The sequence below is a fragment of the Sturnira hondurensis genome, unplaced genomic scaffold, assembly GCF_014824575.4.
Source record: "Sturnira hondurensis isolate 20B ecotype Veracruz unplaced genomic scaffold, ASM1482457v3 Scaffold0004136, whole genome shotgun sequence".
NCBI classification, from domain to species: domain Eukaryota; kingdom Metazoa; phylum Chordata; class Mammalia; order Chiroptera; family Phyllostomidae; genus Sturnira; species Sturnira hondurensis.
In genome coordinates, this window is record NW_028076767.1 from 8,937,379 (window position 1) to 8,964,354 (window position 26,976).

At 42.9% G+C, this 26,976-nt stretch overlaps 1 protein-coding gene across 9 annotated transcripts in view; it reads left to right on the forward strand.

The window, feature by feature from the left end:
• ANKRD44 (ankyrin repeat domain 44) overlaps positions 1-26,976 on the forward strand; it is a 316,425-nt gene that overhangs the window by 101,776 nt on the left and 187,673 nt on the right. For all 9 annotated transcript variants that reach the window (XM_037043709.1, XM_037043702.1, XM_037043703.1 and 6 more), the window contains exon 2: positions 8,916-8,999. In XM_037043709.1, the coding sequence (XP_036899604.1) occupies positions 8,916-8,999 (84 nt within the window). The remainder of the gene's footprint in view (positions 1-8,915; positions 9,000-26,976) is intronic.

Sequence of the window (26,976 nt, forward strand, 5' to 3'; positions counted from 1 at the left end):
AGTCTGACAAAACAGAGCTCACTTCCGCAGAGGTCCTGTAGGGGAAAAATGGAAGTGTTCCAGGAACTAAAGGAAGTAACCTCGATTTCACCTGGAAACATTAGTGTCTCGGGGCAGGAGATTTGGGCTCTATTTACAGAGCATCGGAAAGCGGCCAAGATGCTGAGCCAAGCTCGCATCCAGGAATGGAGCAACATCAAAGAACTGAAAACAGTATCTGTTGTTTCCACTACACATATCCCTGTAAGTAGCAGTTGGGGAACGTGAGATAAAGGAAGACCAGAAAGTTCTTTCCTATCCTGCCTTGGAGGATGGCAGTAGTCTTCTGACTGTGTGGGTTTGCTGGCTCCATTCTCAACTCCCTCGATGTCCAGTGCACACTGGGGACAGCTTAAATGTTTGCATAAACTCTTGCTCAAGACTCCAGTTCCTGTTTGCCCACATGACTAGGTTAAAATTCCTTCTGCTGGCTCTCCCCAGTCAGTTCTTTACTTTTACAACATCTGCATTATTAGTCTTCAACAGGAACGATTTATTCCAGTCTCATTCTTCAAAATCCAGTTTAACACCTACCTTCTTGGTCTTTCAGATAACTCCAGTCCACATTGAGCTCCTTACTTTGAAAGATTGTAGCTGTTTGTTTTCTAACTTTTGGCAAGATTGTTTTATTGTTAGTTACTTTGTTGAGACTCACTGTATCTAGAAATAGGTACATATGTATTTTCACTATGTGGTACATACATACCTGCATGTAAAGAGAATATATGTGGTGACATTTGTCCGTAGTCATATGGTGTATGATATTTCTCTATAGAAAATACATTGAAACTGAGGCTGAATCCATGACCGTGAATTATATAAAATATACTATATTCATTGCACTGCATTGTATTAATGTGACATGTGAGAGAAAGTACTAAACTTCAAGAAGCAAGAAAACTAAGTCTAGTCTTAACTTTTGCTCTAACAGGCAAATCATTTGACCCCTTCACAAATCATTTGACTCTAGACAGATGGAATGAATCTCCCTTATGACCGCCAGAGGATCATAAATGAGCAGTATAACTGTATACACATTTATGATAACCTTCAATAGTAAAATTATGATTTCACACCCCATCCAGTGGACATGAATAGGGGCACACTTTGGTGGGTCAAAGAAAGATGATGTAGTATTCTCGTGAGTTGCTTTGATTTTGGTTTTATAAATTAGGTCTCTAAGTATAGAGAGGTGGTGTGGTATTTTTGAGTTTGCCCAGGGTAATAACAAAGGACAAGTAAGGCTCAGTTTGAGTTTTGCACCCCTGCTCATAAAAACTTCTCGCCCACTAGGATGGGTCCCTCTGCTTTACAAGTGGTGTTGAGTGGGTTCTAATTCTAACTCTACTTATTTGCTCTGTAGTTTTTAAGGAAATCTCCCTAGAGCCCTCATTTTTCCTGTTGTAACATAGATGGATATAAATACACTGGACTGCCAAAGTTTGTAAACTTCTCAACTCGAAGCCAACACTAATTGTTCTCTTTATTGAGGGCACATTAGGCATCCCGCCCTGTACAAGGGATGCTACATACATTGTGTGATTTCACAAACACATCTTATAAAACGACTATGATAACCCCACTGTATAGATGAGAAGACTATGGCTAGGAAGTCATCTCAGGTCACTCTGAGACTATACCTTGAGCCCCTAGTGGGGGGAAAAAAAACGATCTCGGGCCTGTAAAAATCAACATTGCCTCCAGATTTCAACTTAACCGATGCTGTTGTTTCATCACTTCCTTTTGCCCAACCTTTTCTGGGTGCCTGGGTTTCACTTTTCCTCAGGTTTGCTGTCCGTTGGGGAGAGTGGTAGTGAGTAGTCTTGTATCCAAGAGCAGAAAAATAGCCCAGGGGGGTCTCAAGAGAGGAAGGTGCCGCAGAGGATGTGCATGTTCCCGGAACTGGATAACTGGTCCTTAAATAGCTGTAATCAATGCCTCTGTTATTTTCGTTTTGGGAAAGGTTAGATAATATATTATTTTTCTATCTTCTGACTAAAAATAGTTATTTTTCCATAGCTTAAAGAGTTCATGAATAGTTACATATAGAGAGGATGTTACCGATACTTGGGAGTTTTTGGTTTTTCTGTTATTAATAATAATTGGAAATGTTATAGACATTTGCTCTGCAGCATAGTTTGTAGGGGACATTTTCAGATATGTATTCCTGCATTAAAAAATATTTATGGGGCCTGGCTGGTGTGGCTCAGTGGATTGAGCGCTGGACTACGAAGCAAAGTGTTGCTGTTTCGATTCCCAGTCAGTGCACATGCCTGAGTTGTGGGCCAGGTCCCCAGTATGGGGTGAGCGAGAGGCAACCACACGTTGATGGTTGTCTTCCTCTTCTTCTCCCTCCCTTCCCCTCTGTCTAAAAATAAATAAATAAAATCTTTAAAAGATGTTTATGAGGATTCAATATATTTTGTACAGTTCTTAAAGGAAACAGATTTTGGCTTTATGATCATTATCTTTCTGAGATGGCGTGAACTTCTCCCTGAGTGAAGAGCGATCTGTATTCAGGAAGCATGTAACGACATGCTTTCAGCAGATCACACAGCCGGGCCCACATGAATGGAGCTGACAAGTTCTGTCCATTAAATTTAGCGACTCGAACAAATTTTTATTGTCCTTTTGTAAAAATGCAAGCACTGCCTCATTCAAAAACCAGTTCTTATTTAATGAAGTGTTTCAGCATGTTCCTATAAGTTGACTGTTTCATATGGCCAGATTATTGCTGCATCAGCTATTAGCTACTAAAACAAGCTTCCAGCTTGCTGTAATGACGTCCCGGACTCAGAATACTCAAGTGTGGACAGATGTTTCGGAATATAATTTTTTTCCTCTTGGCTATTGATTGGTTCCCAACACCCACTCCTGATTAGAATTCAAGATGTTTTCTTTGATACGTGGAGCCTCTGATTGCCCAATCGAAATGAGAAAAAGACATACAGCACACCAGGAATTTGGAACGAATGGCTGGAGCGTCTTCTTGGACTACTTACCACTGACTGTAGATACAGATGCTCCGTGACGGCCCCTGTCACTCTGTTTGTCTTCCAAAGCCAACGAGTGGGAAGGAACATCCAGCTCTGACACACAGAGTGTGAAGTGCCCCATACAAAGTTTTAGCAAAAATCAAATTGGTGCTTTACATAAGGTGGTTTTCATCGGTGGATTTTGGAGGGACCTATGACCTAATTGCAGGTTGGAGTTCATACTCTACACTGGCCGCACTCTCTCCATAGAAACCAGGATGGGCTTTGCTCTTAAACTGTTAGAGGCACTTTTTAAAAGTGGAATTGAGGGAATGATTGAATTGGGTTTAGCAATGATGGAAATGATACTTTCAAATGATACTTTCCCCTAGCAACCTAGACTTTCAGGGATCAATAAGAAAGTTTGTTTTTTTTTCTTTTGGTGTGTAAAGGGCGTGTGTGTGTTTACTAAGAACTTGCTCAGATGCTTGAGTTCTTTTATGTCTTGAATAAAGTGCTTTTCTTAATTACACAACCCGAACATTTATCTCCCAGGTAACAAATTACCATCTTGCTCCCCCTAGTGGAATTGTAACTGTATTGCAACACTTGAGAATACCGTCTCAGTCTGTGCTTAACATTTTATTTGTGGCAATCAGGTATTTAATCAGTTCGTTTTCAAAGACTGAGGATAAAATTGAGAAATGTTGCATCATATGGGCTAATAGGGGAAGTGCATAGAGAAACTAACGTTTTGCTGATCCATTTTCAGTTTCCAGTATTAGCAGTGCTAGCTGCATCATTTATAATGGCTGCCAAATTCAAGGGGCTCTCTGCTCTGCTCTGCACATCTCAGCCTTGCAGGCAGTCACCTTTAGAAGACAGCAGGGAGGTGGGGAGCACTGGGGGGGCAGGGCAGGGAATATAAAACTGTACTTGAATAAGAATTAAATAAAAATAAATTAAAAAAATAAGAAGACAGCAGTCGGCACTCCGAGCAAAGATGGTAGGGTGTGGGTAGTTGGTGATGTTACAACAGGGTAGGTCTCATCTGAATATTGAACCCACTTGTACCCTTAGTAAAGTAGCCCAGGAAGGATTCTTGTGCCTTGTGAGTCTATGTGAGGGACTATGACAGTATCCACAGCACAGGGCAGTCATTTCCACTTTACAGCTGCTAAGCAAGCTAAGAAAATTCTAGTGATTGAAGCTGAAATGGCTGCATACTTCTCTTAAGAGTTAAGATTTCTTTTAAAAAAATTTAATTGTACCCTGGCTGGTGTAGTTCAGTGGACTGAGTGTGGGCCTGTGAAGCAAAGGTTTGCTGGTTCGATTCCCAGTCAGGGCACATGCCTGGGTTGCAGGCCAGGTCCCCATTAAGGGACACATGAGAGGCAACCACACATTGATGTTTCTCTCCCACTCTTTCTCCTTCCCATCCCCTCTCTCTACAAATAAATACAATTAAAAAAATTAATTGTTCAGGTACAGTTTTCTGTCTTTTACTCCCATCCCAGCCCACCCCCCCAGTGCTCCCCACCTCCCTCCCATTTCCACCCCCTTTAGTTGTTGTCCATGTGTTCTTTATACTTGTTCCTGTAAATCCTTCCCCTTTTCCCCTGAAAGAGAGTTCAGATTTCTTTAGGGAACGATAATCAAAGTTTTCATGGTGCCAGAATTTCTCTCTCTCTTTTTTTCTGCCACTGTTTATTTTTCATAACTTTGACTCTTGTTATAAGTTTTTATTTATCAACTTCATACTCTGTTGCACACAAAGTACTTTGATTTTGTATACACTGGTATTGTATGTGTGAAACTTCAAAATGAAAAACTCGTCAACACCAAGGCTTAGTTAGGACTCTGCATTTTCTAGGTAAGATCTTGCTTCTAAGCTTTATTAAGAGCAAGGCCAAAGCTAAAAAGATACAGGTTAACAATTAGTAATGAATAAAGTATAAGTACTTTATACTTATGAGCAAGAATAATGTCATTAGGATAGTTACCTTTTCTTAACATGATATGATTGAGACAGAATTTAGATACATCTTTTTTACAAATATTTATTCTCAGAGTCAGTGTTTGTACCTAGGGAAAAATAAAACTGCAGGATCGGATTAGAGTCCCGACAACAGGGAATGCCAGAGTGCTCTCTGGTGCAGGGTGGGGAGTATAGGGGAAAAAAGAAAACATAATAGTGGTTTTAAAAAAAATACCAACTTGCTCAAGAGTCACAGTAGTTTAGTTCAAGAATTAACATCCGTGCAAACCCAAAGCTTCATTCAGGCAAAGCATGTGTCTGCGAAGTTCTGGTTGGAACGCTATGATGCTCAGACTCACAGCGGTGAGGACGGTGATGCCACAGTAGCTAAATGGCCGAGCCAGGGCTTGGAGATCTAGCCGGACTTTGGAGAACAGGCACTTTTCCGCAGTGAGTGTGAGGGATTTGTATGTGAATCAACATACATCTCTGTGCACACACACACACAAATATAGGGACTTGTGCAAATGTAGGCATGTACATGTGGGTATATCTATGAATGTGTGACTGAAATACTGTAAATGTTACAACAGCAGCTCATTTTCTCTTTCCCAATGGGTGCTGGGAATTCTGTGCATTGACAATTCTCTCCAAAGCAGATTTAGCAGAGTGAGGAGGTGTTGGGCAAGTGTGCACGCCGCCCTCTGTTGGGGATTCAGAACAGTCTCAGGGACTGTGCCAAGAGGTGTCTGGGAAGCTCTCCACGCCCCTCCCCGCTAAAGGGCCGTGCTGGCGTCCTCACCTGGCATCTTTGCCGGTGGCTCTCCCTGGCAACATTCCAGCGCTTGCTTGGAACCCTTGTCTTTCTTGAGAAGGGTGAGGACTGAATGCAACAGGATATCTGCACACACTCCTTGTTCTCATGAGTGACGAGAGGCTTTTCTTACCTCGCTGTGTTTCCTTTGAGTGCTTGACTAGTGGTGCATTAATTATGGGGACGGGTTGGTTCCTCAGCACCTTAACTTCTCAAATGTTCATTGATCACTGTTGACTTAGCACTGAAATCTGGTTGGGCCCTGCCTCTGCTTGTCGCCCTATGGTTATTAAGGTCGGCTGTTTGTTTCGGAGTTCACAAAGGCAGAAAGGTGCACACAAGCCTTTGGCCAGGAGCACAGCCGATAGAGGATTATGAGACTGATAAACAAGATTCAACATTTTCGTCGCAATCCTGACTTTGTGCCAGACTCTGTGTTCACGTGAAGTACATACAGCCCTTGCCCTGCGGCAGACAGCAGCGAGACTGGGTGAGCAGGCAGTGGCAGGGTCTTCTCATTCAGGTAGAGCAACCAGCTGTATGGAGCTCGTAGAAAACTTGCATTCTTTTCAAGTCTTCTTTTCTGCAACTTCACTGTTGGCAATTTGAGAACTTATCTCCAATCATACACCTTGGCTGAAAGGTAGAACTGACAGAGTATTCTGGGCAAAAAAAGAGATACATCTGTTCACTTGCAAGAAACTTTTATAGCAAAGGGGAAAACTGGACAAGTGCCTGGCATATTGAAATATTTATCTATGATTTAACATTTTTTTAATATAGCATTTGCTCAAGTGCTTTTAGTATATACAAGATCTGTCCAGAAAAATTCCGGCCATTATGTGAGTGTAACGAGAACAGTGTGTGCTGCATCCATGTAGCCCGGCAGCCAAGGAAAGAGGGCTGGGATGTGCATGTGTGAACAGTGACAACTAAACTGTACTAGTCAGTGTGGGCGTTAGACGCCACTGAGTGAGCGTGTGTGCTGTGTGGCTTCGAATTCAAAATGGCTGAGCGAAATCTGCATCAGATTTTGCATTAAGCTTGAACATTCCTCTGGAAACTATTTGGGTGACTCAGAGGGCCTCAGCTATGGGCAACAGGTGATTGGCAGCTTCCTCACAACAACACACCTGCTCATGCATCACATCTCGTGCAGAGTTTTTTTTTTTTTTTTGCAAAATATCAAATTTCAGGTGAGTCATTCCCTTTACAGCCCAGGTTTGGGAACCTGTGACTTCTGGCTTTTCCCATAACTAAAATCACCTTTGAAAGGGAAGAGATTTCAGATTGTCAATGAGATTCAAGAAAATACGATGGGGCAGCTGATGGTGATAGGGACAACTGTGTGAGGTCCAAAAGGGGATTGAAGTATCATTGTCCTGTGTACAGTGTTTCCTGCATCTTGTGTCTTATTCAATAAGCATCTCTCCTTTTCATATTACGTAGCTGGTACCTTCCAGACAGACCTTATTTATCCCGCCGATAATACTTATATTCGTCCTGCCAATTAGCAAGAAACGCCACTAAAACCTGTAAGAAAGGCAAACTAGATGGTAAAAAAGAGAAAAGAAAATTTGTAGGAAAAATGAGCACTGGGATTCTCACATAGATAGGAGATTGAGGCCGTCAATGCTAAAGATTTTACCTTGAGCTGGTGTTTGCCACTTTCTAAGAATTCAGTGGTTGTTTATTAAAAACCTAAATGCACAGGCTCTCACACATACTAAATCAGAATCTCCAGGGAAGGGATCTGGGGATGTTGTTTTAACAAGGATCTCAGGTGGTTCTTGTGGCCAAACAAGTTTGGGAAACTATCCTCTAATTGCCTAGTAGGACTAGAGTTTTAACAACAGTTGTCAGTGAATGAATGAGTGTGTGTGTGTGTGTGTGTGTGTGTGTGTGTAACTGCTGAGGTTTTGAAAGTTTGAAAAAAGGGTCAAATATTCTATATTCACATTGTTAAACGTTTCTTGATGAAAACATGTTACTGTGTGGGGTTGTATGGGTACAAAGGATTTTCCCGTAGAGTAACTCATTTGTTCCTAATAACAGCCCTGTGAGGGGCTGGGCAGCAAAGATCGCACTTACCCCAGGTCATGCATGGGAAATGCACTCAGCACGAAGCTGGCAGGGGGTAGAGCTGGCTTTGAACAGGATTCTTCGTGACATGGGGCAAGCCCAGCACCAACCAGAGCCTACCACTTGCTCCCCTTCACCCCACCCTCTGGTCACCACTCTGGGCAGCACTTCTGACATTCCAGGTTCTCTGTATATTCACACCTGCACACCCTCATTTCTCTGCCTGGCATGCCCTTCCTTGCCTGTTTGCAAACTCATAGTCAGCGAGCTGCCTCCCATGATGCTTTTCTGGGTGCACCCTTTCCCTCGCCCTACCTGCCCCCAGCAGAGCTAGTTTCTCTTTCAGTCATGTTTCTGTCACACTTTATAAATCTATCTGCTGTGTGTTGGATCCTGTTTAGTGTAGGTGTTTCAGTAAGATGCACTCAGTAATGCCCCTCCTTCCTTTAACCCGCCATTGTACCACATCCTCTGAACGGGCAGTGGGGTGTGATCGTGTGTAAAATATTCAGTGATCGCTGGCTAAAGCTGTGGGACATGTTTGGGAATGACTGCAAAGGTTTCCAACAAGGCGGCATTCAGTGGCCAAAGCAGAAACGTGGCCGTTAATCCTCTAGGAATGGGATTGTTTGAGGCTTTCAGGGGACAGCGTGCAACGAGAGGGGGCAGGACGGCAGGAGGACCGTATGCCGAACCCACGGATTTGGTAGTTTCCTTGATGGGGAATTTGAGGGCTGGTCAAGGGCAATTTCAACTGCTGGTGATTTTCATGTTATACTCATAGCCCCTGGTTACATGTGACTGTCTGTCACGGATTTCAAATCGTATGACAGTCATTTCTTTGTGCAGATGTCTTCCCCACGAGACTTCTAGTGAGTGTGGGTCTGAGCCATATTCCTCCTTGTTTGCTAATTGGCAATTGTTGAATGAATCCACTTTGGGGGGTGAAATTTTCCAGCCATCTGCCTCTGAATACGGTCAGATGTGTTTAACTAGCGTTGTAATTCCAGTTCTCCTGTGCTCACAGCCCCCCCTGGTCCAGGCCATCTTCAGCGGCGATCCGGAGGAGATACGGATGCTCATCCACAAAACAGAGGACGTCAATGCTCTGGTAGGTGATGCTGCGGCTTCGCCCACTCGGCCCTCGGAGCCTTGTCTGTATGGGGCGCCTCGTTGGTGTTTGGTGGCAGCTCAGGACTGCTGCTCAGAATTCTGTTTCCAAATCCAGAAAATGAAGTGTATAGGGTTAAAAGGGGAATCAATGATACTGGGATACGGTTATCAAAATATTAAAGTCATAGCTGTGATACAATAACATATGTGCTTCTTTAGCAATACATTTAAATAGCAAGATACAGCGGAAGGTCGAACAATGACCAAAATTTAGAAATAGTGAGGCACACGATCAGTATTCTGTGCTGTTTGGAACGACTCCCACGTGGTATGAACGTACCTGTGATTTCTGCTGGTGGCCAAGTCCATTACTGCTGACACTGCTGAGATTTGCTCCCTACGTTCACAGTGGAAGAAAATGTGAAATTCCCACTAGAAGTTAGCGAAAATAAAGATGTAATACTTCCGTATCTAGAACCCACACCCTATAGCGGGGGGTGACAGGCACGTCACATGTGTCACCTGTTTTTGTTCATACTGCCAGTGAGGAGTGGTTTTTAGCTTTTAAATGGCCAAAAAAAAAATGCAAAGAAAATTAATATTCAAGGGCACATGGAAACTATGTGGAACTCACATTTCAGTGTCTATGAATAAAGTTTTGTTGGAACACAGCCCTGTCAGCTTCTGTTCTGCGTGGCAACCAAGGGGTTGAGTGTTTATGACAGAGACTGTATGTGGCCCAAATGGCCAAAAATACTTACCTTCTGGCCCTTTTGAGGAAAAGTTGTTGACCTCTGCCCTGAAGTGTCCATGAACTAGACATCCTGTGCATACGTGAAATCGTATATGATATACATGTGCACTTGTGCATGTTTATATTTTTCTGTGAACGGGGTCAGGACATTTCACCAAATTATTAAAAGGGCCTATAACTCCTAAAAGATTAAGAACCATTGTACTGGGAAGCTCTCAAAATAAACAAACCTGCAGTGGAAAAAAAAAGTTAGTCAATAATTTACGCGTTTAATCGTTTCCTAGATCCGAGTTGAACAAGCAATTGTATGCAGTACGTGCTACTAATTCTATTAATGGAACTCAATTACCTAAATGCTCCAGCCCATCGGGGAGAGGAGTTCTCTTTGAAGTCTCTGGCGTTAACTAGAGACAACAGCAAGAGGCAAACACATCTGCGGTGTGAGAAGAGCTTTGCCACGGGGAAATGAATTCTGTCTCTGGTTGCATCTCTTTGGGCTCTGCTGGAGGCTTTATGCAGTAGGCGAGTTACTTAGCGCTGCTGCTCCGAGGCAGTGCAGGTTGCTGTGGCTTTCGGAAAAAGCTTTTGGCAGCTTCTCCCCTGAGAACAACGGGGCCGTGTTTTGTGGCATTTTTGCAAAGTAAGCACCGATGAGGCCAGGGCCAGACTGCTGGAGGAGGCAGTTGGGCGTTTGGCCAAGATCTGGGGGGTGTGACTTGTACTTCTGAGTGGGTCAAGGCAAGCAGTGTTCTGGCGTCACCGGAGTTGGCCCAGCCTATTTTGTGGCTGTGGCCCAAGCCCAGGCCAGCCTAAGGCAAGGTCAGTATCTTTTCCTGAAGATCACAAGCGAAAAGAACTTTTGTTCAGTCTTACGCACGGGAGGAAGATTGTACTCGATTCCGGAGGGCCTCCATTTCTCCTTGGAAAAGTGGCAGCTGCTGGCCGAGGAAGGTTGGGCGAGCTTAGTTGCAGCTGCCACTGAGTGGGTTCGTTAGATTAGGTTAACTACTAAAGCAACCAGACTCCTAAGTGTGTGATGGCTCAAACATTTAAGAGAAGTTTAGTCCTTTTATGAACAGATTAGAGGGTGGCTCTTTTCCCCGTAGGGTCCCAGGGAGCAACACGTGGCTTCTCAGGTGACCCGAGGGCTCGTCTCCAGTCCAGCCAGAGGGGAAGAGTGTGGAAGCAAAGCATGGGAGGATTTTAATGGGTCCGTGGGAAAGTGGAATAGTCACTTCCACTGACATCGCGTTGACCAGAGCTCAGGCATATCTGCTCCCCACTACAAGGGGGGTTAGAAAGCGAGTGTAGCCTTGTCCCAGAGGAGTCGGGGCAAATGAACGTTGGTGAATAGTTAGCAATCCTGGCCATAACAACCTTGGGTCTTACAGAATCCTAGGGAGTTCAGGCGACACCAGTTTTCTGTGTAGTATGTTCTTTATTCATTGACCAGCTACTTACTGAGTTGAGACTGTGCTTGGTCCCAGGGACACAGCAGTAAGAGGATGGCTCTTTGCATCAAGGAGCTTGCATGGTGGCAGAGAAGTCACCAGATGAGAAGTCACACTGTGATGCATTTTTGAAAGGGGCTCTGTATGGGCCCAGGTTAATCACAAGGGGCTGATGAAGTGATGTGGAAGCTGAGGCCTAAGGGGCACTGCTGTGGAATTCGGATTTGTGGGCCTTAGAGGTATGGCAGCAGGGAAGGGGGGGTGCAAGGAGGGACAGGGATAAATGAATGAATGAGTGTTTGAAAGAATGAATGAACAAACACAGGAAAGCCGAGTTCCTTGGGTTGATCATATGGCTCTCCAGGGTCCACAGTCCCTTTCCTCTGCTCATGCCTCTTTTTTTTTTGGGGGGGGGGGGAGGGGGGATATTTAAGTTTTTTTTCTCAATTGCAGTTTTCATTCAGCATTATTCTGTACTAGTTTCAGGCGTACAGTATAGTGGTCCAGGGTGTCCACCTGCAGCCCACGGGCCATGTGCAGCCCAGGATGGCTGTGAATGCAGCCCAACCAAAATTATAAATTTACTTAAAGCATTATGAAATTTTTTGTGATTATGTGTTGCAGTGTATTTAATGTGTGGCCCAAGACAACTTTTCTCCCAGTGTGGCGCAGAGGTGCCAAGAGGTTGGACACCCCTGGACAGTCATGCACTTTACAGGGCGGGCCCCCAGTGTTTCAGGTGCCCACCTGGCCCCACACAGTCACTGACCGTGTTCCCTGTGCTGTACTTCCCACCTCCACTCACTCCTCCGTAGGCTCCCTGGTCACCTGCCCCTTGCCCCTCCGCAGGTGAGCACGAAGAAGATGATTCGGTCCCCACTCTGTTATTAGGTATGACGTAGACCCTGAGCTGTTGCCTGAACATCATGCTTTTCTTTTGCCAACACTCCTTAGGGATCAGTCACATGGGCTCTCTTGCTGGGGGTAGGTTAGGTAGTCTAGGGGAAGTGGTGGTTACCAAGGGGAACAGGGAGATGGAAGACAAATGAGGATTAGAAACCTCGGCCTGGAGATTCATTGCAGGAAGGAAGAGAGGCTGCAAACCAGTATATTTAAATGTCGAGAAAGGGAAATAAATAGTGGAAGAGCCCCCTGTTAGTGGGACATACAACTTTATTTCCCATTGATGGTATTCGTGCACCCTGTGCTTCAGCTGAATCAAATTACTCCACCCACTGGTGTTTATTCTTTTCTCACTTCTCCTCTCTTCCAGTCCCACCTGCTTTTGCCTCCTCTGTTAAGTTGTACTAATACCACTTCCTTTCTGCTGGCTTCACCGCCATCTCCTCAACTAAACCAAAGAAACCCACCCCTTCTCTCAACGCCCATAGCTCCTTGTAGCTCACTGACCGCTTTACTTGAGTTATTTATGTGTTTTACTTTTGAGATACTATGTACTTGCTGACATGGCCACTATGTCCTTCATTCTCATTTCCTCAGTTGCCCAGTCCAGTCCTTGCGACACATGTTGAGTGAACGACGAAAGCTTCCTTTGGTACTTACATGGAGCCAATCTACAGTGGCCCATTGTTCATTCTGCCAATGAGGACAAGTTGTCTCAGAGTGTGTAGCTTAGATGTAAGATTGCAAGTTCTCTCAGTAAGATTGAAAGCCTGTCGGTGGATTTGAGAAGCCACTGAAGGATCAGGAAGGGTCCTCTGAGTCCTTTTTTGTGCTTTCTCTGGCTAGCAGCATACCAGGACTAGGAAATGTGGGAAGACAGTGGTATGCTCTGGAAAATCCATTTATTTATTAATTTTTTTTGAATAGTTCATTTTTTTAAATTTATTTTTTATTTTTTATTTTTTTAAATATTCTATTTATTTATCTTTAGAGGGGAAGGGAAGGAGAGAAGGAGAGAAATATCAATGTATGGTTGCCTCTTGTGAGTCCCCTGCCAAGAACTGGCCTGCAACCCAGGCACGTGCCCTGACTGGGAATCAAACCACGATTGTGTGGTTCGCAGGCCTGCGCTCAATCCACTGAGCTACATCAGCCAGGTGAATAATTCATTTTTTAAAAGATTTTATTTATTTGTTTTTAGAGAGAGGAGATAGGGAGGGAGAAAGAGAGGGAGTGAAACATCAATGCGAGAGAGAAACATGGATTGGTTGCCTCTCGTGCGTGCCTGATTGGGGGTCTCACTGAACCCACAACCCAGGCATGTGTCCACGCCAGGAATTGAACAGGTGATCTTTCACTTTGTGGGACATCATCCAATGGAGCCGTACTGGTCGGGGCAATAGTTCATTTTTTATCATAGTTTTTCCGTTACCATTTATTCCCCCATACGCTCTTCTATGTCCACCCACCTGACTCCTCACCCCCACGATCACCAAACTGTTGTCCATGTCCATGAGTTCTTTTTTTTTTTTCAATTGACCCAGATGTGGCTGGTAACTAGAAAGATTTTAGAAGGTTTCAACAGACTAACCCAATTGAGCTCAAGATTAAATATCTGAATTAAAAACGAAGGCAGAGATTCTGAAAGCCAAAGATCGAACTCTGTAAGGCATTTCTGGAGTGATGCTTTGGCAACATGACGCCCACCGACAGCTTTGCTGTGCCGCAGCGGAGCAGGGAGGAGACAGGCTGGTGCCTGTCCGGGGCGCGTGGTGAGGACAGAGGGTGGAGACTGCGCCCTGTGAGGGGCTGATGAAGAGCCAGTGACGTTTTAGTTGTGGGTAGGACAGGAGAATGTTCCCAAATAGTTCCAACACTGCCGAGTTAAAATGGAACTAAACTTAATCATTATGTCATGTGGTTTTAAGCTACAGGAAATAAGATTTCAGCTCAAAATATAACACATAACTTAATAGACAGAGCTGTCTAAAGAAGTAATGAGTTAACTTGACAAAGAATAAGCTCCTGGAAAGACCACTAGCCTGGAAGTTCTCACGGTGACTAATAATAGCACATGTGGCCCCACTCTGCTAACTCGGGTCCTTGGCCGACATCACTAATGGATTGTGGCTTTTTTTTCTTTGACTCGAAAAGGCCAAAATTTCTTCTCAGCACAGTGCTATTAACTTGGGGTTGGCCTGTAGATCGAAATGCTTTTTCCATGCCTGGCCTAGATGACATTCAAAGTCTGTTACAACTGTAAAAGACAGCAATTCTAAGATTTGTTAGTCCCCTGTGTTAGCAAACCCATGGTGTTTATTTCTTCTTTAAAGTATCACCAAGAGATATGAGTATGCGCACATGCACACCATCATACCAAATAAAATGAATAATAATTCCTCAATATCCTCTAATGCCTAGTGTGTGTATTCAATTTTATTTTGTTCTAATGGTCTTAAGAATATCTTTTTACACTTGGGTTGTACCAAGTTGATTTTTTAAAGCCGTGTGTGTGTCAGGCTGTTAATGTTGACTATGTAACCATAGGGTTTGGCCAGGTGTATCGGCGCATGTTGCTTACTCTGTCCAGTTCCAGGACGGAAGGGGTGATATGTGACTATAGGAGAACAAATCTCGAAGTGAGCGCTGTGCTTATGTTGGTGAAGAACTCACAGGGAACGAAGAGGGTGAAACCATTCAGGCCACACTTCTGGACGCAGGGCCTCGCTTTGGGTGATCGTGGCCTCTGATGACCCAACTGAGAAATAAGAGGCCATGTCGACATTGTTCGATGAGGGGACTTTTTCACACAGCAAGATACATTACTGACCGTAAACCTGCAGTTTGTTCTTGTGTGTGTGTACGCGTACAAAGTGATCACCAGTTAGTCTGGTAAGCATTCATCTCCATGCATAGTTACAAATATTTTCTTGTGATGAGAATGTTCAGTACCTACTCCTAACGACTTTCAAAGATGCAACACGGTATTTTTAACTGTCATTCTCATGCTGCGTATCCTCGTGACTTGTTTAGTTTATCACTAGAAATTGGCACTATTTCTTTTCAAAATAAAATATATATTTTGAGTCCACCCAAAGGGTACAATATGACTTTAATTAACGAACTTCAAGTGATAAATTTAATATATCTCTAAATTTTTCTCAGCTTCATTGTGCCATGTCAAATTCTCCAACTATTAGAAATACAAACTAGATAGCACAGCCTTTTAAGTTCAGATTTTTTCGTGTATTTTCCATCACCTATGTACATTTGCCTTTGTTTTTTCCTTTTCAATGAAGAACTGGACAGGAGAAGGAAGACCCAAGATGCTTTGTTAGCAGAGGGACCTGGGTGCCCCCTACGTCAGACAGTCAGCGGGTGTGATCCCTGCCACACTCTCACCCAGTGTTGCTGCACAGGAGTGCAGGCGTGGTGTGGCCCAGACTTTTTAGGTTTTAAAGAGAAAATACAGGAAATCTCTAAGTTGTTAAATGTTGGTTCCAAAAAAATGGTCCAACAGGGTGCAGGCCAAAGAAAACACATCCGCGGGCCAAATCCGGCCTGCAGGCCGCCTGTGCGCTAACCGTGGGTGAGATCAGCCAGTCCTCGGCAGTTCGAGTTTCTCCAGCTACCTGCACCGGGAAGTCCAGAGTGTGATCCCGGATCGAGGGCGCCGCTCCTCAAGTGTTGACAGTACTTCTGCCTCCCTGGCCCTGGGGGGCAGCTTAGTGGTCCCCTCACTGCCCTTAGAGGGGAGCTTTTCATCCTGAGGGTGGGTGCCCCATGTCACAGCACGTGCCTGGCAAGCTGCCACACCCCCTGCTCCTCGTTGGACCCCTGCCCAGAATGCAGGGGCCCTGGTTTGGAGGCCATGACTTGTGTCCCCGTAGATAATGATTCATGATCTCCAGACGGCATTGGGCAGGCTTCACGGCCGGCTGCATGTGCAAAGGCAGGTCTGGAGAGGCTCATTCCTAATTACCGTCCGTATGAGCTCAGCAGCTTGAGGCCGCATTTCCCTTGCACTGGCCTTGGGGGTTGAAGGAGCAATCTTACAATGATATGCAATTTGCAGCCTCCAGGCAACGGAAATGAGTGCTTCAGAAACATTCCAAATCTAAAGGCATTGTTATAACTTTGCAATTGTTAGGCCTTTTTGACAGCGCAAAGAAAAATCTCACAATTGAAAGGTGTACTTTGTAAGGGGCTTGAGGATGTAAACATCTTCAGGATAGAAGATAGGAATGGTCCTTTTTTAGATATTAAATTGGGAAGAGGCTGTAAATGTGAATAAATGAGCTATATTATTCTGAGATGGGAAGAAAACCCAGTTGTTTGAAATTAATATAGGAATTCAGTGAAACTGAATTGGGTGGTAGGATTTATTGGGGAAGCTTGACAAGATTATTCTAAACTTAATCCAGCGGAATAAGTAATCTAGAGGAATAAACATGTGAGACTAGCTAGGAAACCCTTGAAAGTCAGTGAGGAGAGTTTCACAACCTATATTAAAGCAGATTGCAAAGCTATGGCCATTAAAACAGTGTGTTACTGGTGCACAACTAGGCCATCAAACTCATAGCACAGATTAAAGTCCAGAACTAGACTCACATGCATATGGACATTTGGTCTAAACGAAAGGAAGCGTTTGAAACCACTGGGGTGAGATGGATTATTTAATAAATGGTGATGAGACAACTCTGGTGAAAACATAAAGCTGAACCCTTACTGAATTTCTTGTACAAATATAAATTCTGGAGGTAGAAAATACAAATATGAAAGTAGTATAAATACAACAAAGTGGATATGTTCTTGCTATCTTGGTGTGGGGCAGGACTTCCTTAGCATACCAGCCAAGATAAAGATCATGATGGAAAAGGTGGCTACCTTTGATATATAAAAACAACAAACTTTTATATACTAAATGGCCATAAACAAGGTTAAAAGATAAGCTAGAGACACCAGGTCTATCCAGAAGGTGTCCAGCTATGTAAAATGAAAAAAATAGAGACATTTGAAGAAGATACAAGAAACATTGTACAAAGGACAATGACACCTCTGTCCCCTCCAAAGTAGGCACCTTGGGACCTTACACAGTTTTCCCAGTCACCACCAGCTGCCCCATCGTATTTTTCTGAAGCTCATTGATGTTCTGAAATCTCTTCCCTTCAAAGGTGATTTTAGTTTTGGGAAAAGCCAGAAATCACAGGGAAAAGGCAGAAATCACAAGGTGCCAAATCTGGGCTGTAGCAGGGCTGAGTCACCTGGGTGATTTGATGTTTTATAAAAAACTCTGCACAAGACACAATGCTTGAGTGGGTGTGTTGTCATGCTGAAGCTGCCAATCACTAGTTGCCATAGCTGCAAAATTTGATGCAGATTCATTGCTCTATTGGCTCAGTCATTTGGAAGGCAATGACTGAGTACACATAGTACACGTGCTCACTCAGTGGCTTCTGACACCCCCACTGACTGGTACAGTTTAGTTGTCATGGTTCACACATGTGCATTCCAGTCCACTCTCCTTGGCTGCCAGGTTACACTGATGTTGTGCAAACCGTTCTTTTTTTTTTAAAGATTTTTAATTTATTTATCTTTAGAGAGGAAGGGAAGGAGAGAAATATCAATGTATGGTTGCCTCTCAGGAGTCCCCTGCTGGAAACTGGCCTGCAACCCAGGCATGTGCCCTGACTGGGAATTGAACTGAGATCGTGTGGTTCGCAGGCCCGCGCTCAATCCACTGAGCTACACCAGCCAGGGCCAAACTGTTCTTGTTATATTAACAATGACTGGACTTTTTCCGGACAGATCTTATATGTACAATATATGGGAAAAGTGTTAATATTCCAAAGGACTCTTGCAAATTCCTTAGAAAAAGATAAACATTCAAATAGAGAAATGGGCCAAGGATATGCAGAGGCCACTCACCAAAGGAAAAATGTAAATAGCCAAAACATGTATGAAAATATGTCTAGCCTCACCCTCATCTGACATCTAAGAATTCATATAAAACAGCCACATAGTGTCATTCTTTACCTGTCAGATCAACAAAGATGAAAATAAAATCTCTAGGAGGGTGTAGGTGAAGGGACATTCCAGTCCCTTTTTGGGGAGAGTGTAATTTGGACTGGCCCTGGAGGGTGGTTTAGGTTAACTCTACCACATTTAACTGTGTACACCCTTCAACACAACAGCAAAAAGACTCCTGAGGATTTACTCTACGGGAAATCGTTGTATATGTCTCTATCTGTGTCTCTGACTCTGTATCTCCATCATCTATATCTATATCTAATGTTTTTTGGGATATGGTTTATAATAGGAAATTGGAAATTACCATAGTTTTTTAGATATATCACAGTACATCCATATGTGATATTATCATACTATCTTTAAAAAGGGTGATTTGTCTCAGTTTTTACTTATTGCATATTCAGTAATAGGTAAACCTTCAAGAGATGTTATTGAGTGGAACAGCCAGTTGTTAAACAGCATACATCATATATACATATAAATATGAGAAGAGGTTTCCAAGAACCTTCTCCAAGAAGTTAAAGATGATTGAATCTGGGTAGTGGGGTTTTTGCTTTTTTCTTGAATCCTCTGTGTATTACAGAGATTTTTTACAGCGATCACATAGTATGCTAATAAATAGTAAAAACAAAGGCACTTATATAAAATACACGCACAAGAAAGTCAACGAGTCAGCTTCCACACTTGCTCACATTTAACTTAAGGATATGACTTTTAAAATGCACTTACTGTGTTTGTCTAACTGTAAGTATGGTCCAGTGGCATAGTACTTACTACTCATAGTGACAAGAAAAGAGGTGTTCCCCTTTTTTATTACGTCCCTGGGGTCGTTCTCCTGGTATTAGCAAGAGCCTGAGAAAGTCGTGGTAGGAGCTGTTGCCGTCTCGGTAGAGTTCTTGTCTCCTACATCATGCTCCCCCCTTTTGGGGGGATTTGGGGGGGCTCTCTTCTTTGATATTGGAGACTGAAAATGTATATGGATGAGATTCTAGATGGCAATATTATAAAATTTTATGTCATTTTACTTAGTATGTGAACCACATTTCATATAATAAATTATGGGAAAATAATAACATCTGTTGCTAGACATAGTCACAAATGTTTTCCCCCTGTGGTAAGGGCTTTTAAGATTTATTTCCTTAACAACTTTCAAGTATGCAATGCAGTATTGTTAACTATAGTTACCATCTTCAACGCTAAATCTCTGTGACATTTATTTTGTACATGGGAGTTTGTATGTTTTGACCCCCTTCACCCAGTTGGGCCACCTCCCACCCACCGCCACCAGTCTGCTCCATATGTGTAGGGTTTTTTAAAGAGTCCACATGTAACTGAAGTCATTGATTACATTCATATCTTACATTCTGAATGGGAATGGTCTTACATTCAGATCTTTTTTTGAAAAAATATTTTATTTATTTATCTTTAGAGAGGAAGGGAAGGAGAGAAGGAGAGAAATATCAATGTATGGTTGCCCCTCGTGAGTCCCCTGCTGGGAACTGACCTGCAACCCAGGCATGTGCCCTGACTGGGAATTGAACCGCGATCGTGTGGTTCGCAGGCCTGTGCTCAATCCACTGAGCTACACCAGCCAGGGCTACATTCAGATCTTTAATTCATTTTGAGTTCATATTTGTTTATGGTCCAATTTCATTCCTTTGCATGTTGCATGTCCAGTTTTCCCAACACCATTTATTGAAGAGATTGTCCTTTCCCCATTATAGATTCTTGGCTCCTCTGTCATAATTTAGTTGAGCATATGTGTGGCGGTTTATCTTCCAGCTGTTTTATTGCCTTGATCTATGTCTCTTTGTTTGCAGTAGGATACTGTTTTGATTACTATAGCTTTGTAATATAATTTGAAAACAAGAAATGTGATTCTTCTAGCTTTGTTCTATTTTCTCAAGATTGTTTTAGCTATTTGGGGTCCAAAAAATAATTTTTGACTGTTAGTTTCAATAAGGTTGGAAATCAACTAAAAGCTACCAGAAAATTTTCACTTTTTGGTTTTCTTTTGCGATCAGAATATACTTGTAATCAGAAACATTTTTTAAAGCTTTGTGGAAAATAGATGACTCATATTTAAAAAATGAATTGGGCAGAGACAGCCAAAATACCCAGAGTATTCTTAAAAGGCATGTTTAAATTAAAAGAATAGAAGGTATATTATAGATAAATTAGCTGTGCAGGGCCTGATTTTTACCAAGGATATGTTGCTTTTGGTTTCAGATATTAAGTAACTATTAATTATGACAGCCAGAGGGCTTCCCAACTCTAGTTTTGTAGATATATTATTACTATTCCTGACTCAGAGAGAAAAGAAATGCAAAGACCTTAAATATATATGTCCTTCAATTAGGGTAGAAGCCTGGGGGGTCGGGAGGGTTTCCTCCAAGGGGTTGCATAGCTGGTTGCAGTCATGTCCCTTTCCAATTCCCTGCTCAAAAGGATGTTCCTGGCAGACAGTCCAGGACAGTTACGGGCTTCTTGCTGTGCACTTTCGGAAGTCATCCCGAGTGTAACACAGGCCACCTTCTCCTTCTTTGGTTCCCTTTCTCAACTCATTACTGGCTTTCCCTACTCCCACCTNAAAGACCTTAAATATATATGTCCTTCAATTAGGGTAGAAGCCTGGGGGGTCGGGAGGGTTTCCCCCAAGGGGTTGCATAGCTGGTTGCAGTCATGTCCCTTTCCAACTCCCTGCTCAAAAGGATGTTCCTGGCAGACAGTCCAGGACAGTTACGGGCTTCTTGCTGTGCACTTTCGGAAGTCATCCCGAGTGTAACACAGGCCACCTTCTCCTTCTTTGGTTCCCTTTCTCAACTCATTACTGGCTTTCCCTACTCCCACCTACATGTACCCAGTTTCCAATATTATTCCTTCCCAACCAAATCTTGGATGTCCCTGCCTCACATACCCTGGCAGAAGTAATGCCCGCTTGGGTGTAGTTGGTAGGGTAATAATATGGGTGTAATAATTTATAGTTTTAATTTGAATAGTTCACCTAAAATGTCATATGGTGTGCTCGAGTGTGATGTTGTTATGTTACAGAATTACATTCTTATGATTTCGTAATAAAAGATTTTGTGATAAAAAAGGGCATTATTTGTGCTGGACCGTGTATTTTATGTTTGTACATATCCATCAGTGACACCAAAATACAACTGTAGTGCCAGGAAAAGAGCTCTGGATTTAGCTCAGAGGCCAAAGCCTTGCATTCTGTTTGTCCTTGAGTAAGCCAGGGACCTCATTTCACTGTCTATAAAATGGGCATGACAACAAACTTTTTTTTGAGATTTTATTTATTTATCTTTAGAGGGGAAGGGAGAGGAGAGAGGGAGAAGAGAGAGGGAGAGAAATATCAATGTATGGTTGCCTCTCATGGGTCCCCTGATGGGAACTGCCCTGTATCCCAGGCATGTGCCCTGAATGGGAATCGAACCTCGATCCTTTGGTTTGCAGGCCTGCACTCAATCCACTGAGCTACACCAGCCAGGGCGACAACAAACTTTTGATAAGGTTACGATTAGGGGGCTGAACTAATGTGTGTGATATCTGTTAGGATTAGATTTGACTGCATTATACAGAAAAATCAGTAACAGTAAAATTGTGAAATAGAAATTTTAGTAGAATAGAAATTTACTTTGCTAAAATTCAGTAGTTTGAGTAAAATAAAACGTTATTTATTTCCCTTGTACAACAAGTCCAGAGACAGGCTGTCGAGGGCTAGCATGGTGCTCCATGGTGGTAGGAACCAGTCTTGTCTCCTTCCATGCTGCTGTCCCTGGCGGGTGGCTGCTGTCCCATTGCCTCAAATGACCAGTTGAACTCAGCCATCCCATCCAAATTCCAGCTGGCAAGAAGGAGGGCATATGCCTCTTTTTAAAGACACTTCCTCCAAGAACAGATTCCTTTGTGTACTCAGCTAAAAATATGTATTTACTATGACACAGAAAGAGATGTCGGGGCAAAGCAGCCATCCCTGACACAGTGAGTGAGACTTCTGTGACTTAGGAAATGCTCTGAGAACAACAATAAAAAAACATTTATGTAACATTGCAACTAGGCAATCTCAATAAATAAATAATTAATTTATTCCTTCATTTATTCACCAAATGTTTATTAAATACTTGATGGGGGTATTGCTAGAGCCGATGCCCCATATGCTTCCTCATGCATTTTCTTAGTCAATTTATGTTCTCCCCCGAAAAGGGTCTGAGGGATTCTGGTAGCTGCGACCCGCCACCACCCCCTCTCTGCCGATCCTGTGGGAAAAGGCCAACACTAAGACACTATCTCCCTTTCTCCAGGAGGAGGGAGGGGAAGGGCTGACGTTGGAGCTTGCGGTACATGGCAGCTCTGGCTCGCCAGTACACACACCGTGCTTTCCCTCCAGCTTCCACAGGTGCTGTTTGTCATCAGCGCTTCATGTAGATTTGCATCTCGTGTCCTCACTCGCTTCGTGTACACGCCATTCCCCGTATTTAACACACATGTGCTGGATTGGCTCTTCGTCTCCTGCTTCCTCTCTCTTTCAAAGCAGGAAACACAAATGCTTTATTCAGGACACCAAGGCAGATGAATACAGGCAGATAAGCAAGCAAGCACAACCTAATGGTTAGGAAGAAGCGTTGCCTAATACTAGCTGTTTTTCAGGGGCCCCCGATATGTAGGACCCCCTAAGGAAACAGGATCTGCAGTCACAGGCTCAAGATACTTTATTTGGAAGAAATCTAGAGCTGTCTGATATCCTTCCTTTCAATCTTTCAGAAATCGATGGTACTGGGCTTTCTTTTCAAAAATCTTGTTTTATTGCGAAAAAACTTTTTGAACAGAGAACAACCATGAGCCCACCACTGAGATGGAACACATGTTAACACTTTGCAATATTTATTTAAAATAAAAACAAAGTAAAATTTTATAGATGTAGAGCCTTTCTCCAATAAAAACACATGGTCCCATGTCATTCTTTGTTTGCACAAACACCACATTATGTGGGACGCCCTCCTGACCTTCCTGTGTGAAATAGCCGCCTTCATCAGCCTCTACCCTCCTCTCGGTACCACTTCTCACCACCTAACAGTGTGTGTGTTTGTTTGTCTTCTGTCTGCCTCCCTCCACGAGCATGTCTGCTGTGCGAGAGCTGGGACGTGGCTTTGTTCCCACTGAATCTCCCTCCTCCGCAGTGGGGCTGGAGCAGACCGGAACCGGCAAACACAGCTGAAGCCTCGGTAGGCTTCCTAACCCACCCTCCCTCCCTGCCTCTCTTCCCAGACGGAACCACTGTCTGGTGTTCTATATAGCCTTCTCACCCTTGTCTTTGAATGCTCTAATTTTATTTATACCTTTAAATCTGTGTGTGTGCATTGTGTACATATATGTCAAAATAATAGGTGGTGGTGTGTAACTTAAAAAACATCACTTATGTAAACTGTGTATATCCTCAGTAACCTACTTTTTCTCATTCAGCATTATGTGTTTGAGATTTATCTGTATGAATACATGAACATTTTCTTCGCATATTTCATGTTTCTAGAATAATCCTTCGAGGATTTTATCACAGTAGGCCTATTCCTGGCCAGAGCCCTTTAATAACGGCGACACCACACTTCTTTCAGAAGGTCAACTCTCTGAGTCTGACCTATGGTAACAATTGTACCAATTCTAGAAATGAGTTAGAAAAGTGGTTAAGATGGTAAATTTTATGTTATGTGTATTTTGCCATAATTAAAGAATGTCAAAACTTACCAAATTATATACTTTGAAAAAATTAAGTTAGAAGGGAAACCAAGTTGGAAAGTTCAATAAGGGTCGCACTCTTTGTAAAAATAAAATCATGGTAAGTGGTATTTTTAGAGAGTGAATTTTACTTAACAATAAATTGTTGAATAAGTTGGATACATTTATTTATAAAATCCCTATTTTCAAGGAATTTTAATATATAGTTCATCCATATTCCCAAACCTTTAATGGCTTTTTCTTAAAGGAGGAAAACTAGAGAACTACTAGTATGTTGAGTTGCCCTAAAGAAATATTCAGAGTCCTTGGGTTTTAACAAGATTCTAAATGTCAGAGGAGTCTGATTTTGTGATGACATGGAGGTTTGACTTCAGACGGGTACAGAATGACTGCAGTGCCTGGGTTTCCTTTGGGACACATTCATATGTCTTCTTTCTAAGCTTCCTAGTAAAAGAATACTTGTTAGAGGACACAGTTTTGTCTATAAAGCATTGTGTAGATTTTGTAGATGTAATTGTAGTTATAACTGAAAAAGTTAAGGGAGATTTTTACACCCTGTAATTTTGAATAATGACTAAGTAGTCCTTGGCTAAATGTGCAACTGTTCTAGAAAAATCACACGATTGACCCCGTTTTGCATTTTGCTCACACAACCCCATCGGGGCTGTACAATGAGCATCTTGTTTCTGTGGATGTAGTCAGACTTTCGTTAGCTGTTTAGCCATTTCGAAACAGGTCATGTTGCACATTTCCTAAATTTAATTGATATATTTTCTCAAACCCTGTTACACTTGAATATTTAAAGACCATATTTAAAACACATGTGGCTGTTAAAGCAACTATCTAATGATTGCTCTTTCACTTCTTCTATTCAATCAGCAGACTTTTATTGGGCTTCTACCATGTTCCCAGCACTGTACCAGGGTCTGGGATGTTAAATTGAGTAGGACGGGGTTCCTGTCTTCCCAGATCATATCATCAGGTGGCTGAGACAGAAATTTAATGAAATTATCAAAGGGAATGGTCAGTGCTACAGTAGAAATAGAAGTGTCTGTCATTGCACACTCCCAGTGTGGCCAGGACTCTTAGGCCAATAGATTACTACTCTCAGCCACAGTGTTAGGAGTACATGGGTGGGGGTGGGGGTGGGAATGGTGGGAGAGGGTTTAAGCCCCTGTACTATCCTTATCAACCTCCTTCTCCGAGGTTCTACTATGACTATAATTATGAATGGTAATGATAGTAATAGTAATTCTTTATTTGGGCAATCGATATGTTCTCAATCTTATATAAAGTATGACTAAAAAGATCTTTAGAAACTTAATTTTATTGAATATTTAAAAAGTAAACTTATTTTTTTAGAACAGTTTCAGATTCACAGCAAAATTGAGAGGAAGAGATTTCCCAAGTACTCCCCCCTCCAATAGGCACAGCCTCACTGCTATCCACACCCCCCCGCAACTGGGCATGTTCATTACAGCCCATGAACCTGCACGGACGCATCATTTCACCCAAAGTCCATACTTTTTCTGAGGATTAACTCTTGGTGTTGTACATTCTATGGGTTTTGGCAAATGTAATGACATGTACCCACCATGCTAGTATCAAACAGAATAGTTTCACTGCCCTAAAAATCCTCTGTGATCTTCCTGTTTATCCCCCCTCTCCTGTTTTGTTGAATTTTACATGCAACCTAGGTAGGAACAGTTTGCTTGACATGCAAAAGCAGCTCCAGCTAGATTGCCACGCCAAAGCCGTCCCCAACCCATTCGGGAACCACCGCTGACTGTGTGCTCACCGGTGACCGTGTTTCACACACATGCACAAAGTTTATGTCAGGGTCTGTGGCATTAAATTCTGCACTTTCAGAACCAATGAATAGGGAGGATGTGCTCACGAGCCACTTGTTGGCCACCGCCCTCCCACTCCCTTCACACTGGACCACCCTCATCTTTACAGAGAGGTTGGAGGTCCCCAAACAGAACTGCTTCTGTACTCCCGAGGGCTGGGGGCGTGTATGCCCCAGATGTCTGATTACAGTACAAACAGACCTACTTGCTTTTAGAGAAGCAAATGTTTTCTGTGTTCAACTGAGCTTGTAAAATTTCATTAAGAAACTAATCATTAGCCCTGATTAAGTAAACACTGAATGTTTGGCATGAATATTTTAACTTCCTGTTTCCATGCTGGCTCAGCCTTCTCAAGGTTACTGGTTGTCAGCTGGGACCAATAATTTTTCAGTCACCTGTGCAGTTTTTCATCATCAGAAAATCTCTCCTCCCCTCATGCTCCTAGGGAAGAAAACTGAGGCCCGCCCGGAGCCCCAGGCGTGAAACTGGGTCTCTGATGCTCGTTAGAGGGGTTTTCTCTCACAGGCTCAATGGGGAGTATTGCTGTGCCTGCTCCAGTCCAGGATGAGACGGGACTCTGCTTCTCTTTCTCATTCTGCTTGAAATCGCCACCGTTTTCTATTCGTCCATTTTTGCCTTTAAAACATTGCCAGTTTTAGCAGAGATCAGATCTCTTTTTACTGATATTAAAAAATTATGAAAGTGTGCTTCATCTTCAAATATATAACCTTAATCTTCAGATATAGGGAAGAACAAAGGAGATGGAGATGCACACAGCTCAAAGCAGTCACGGCCAGTGGCTGAGATGGCCGTATCGCCGTAGGCACAGTGAACTGGGGTGGTATTAAGAGACCTCCTCTGAGGAAGAGCGTGTTATGGCATTTTCCAAAGTGTGTTTCTGAGAGTCCAGAACAAATATGACGACTGTTTCAGAGAGAGGGAGAAAAGGTTTTATGGCTAAATAAAATTGGGAAGTAGTCCTGTCCATTTCCTTGTGTTTTAATGATTTGCAATGCCTATTGCCATATTTATGGTTCTGAGAATTCCTGCCATAGGACGTTTAACCTCTTTGAACACAGTGTTTTTCAAAGCCATTGCTTTGAATGCCTACCATTTTATTTTATTTTATCCTAATACCTAGTACTGTCCCTCAAAAGCACTGAAATATACTTACACTTGGGGCGTACTTTTGTAGAATGAGAGCCTCTAGAATAGTCTATGGCAGTAGTTCTTGAACTTGGGTGTGCC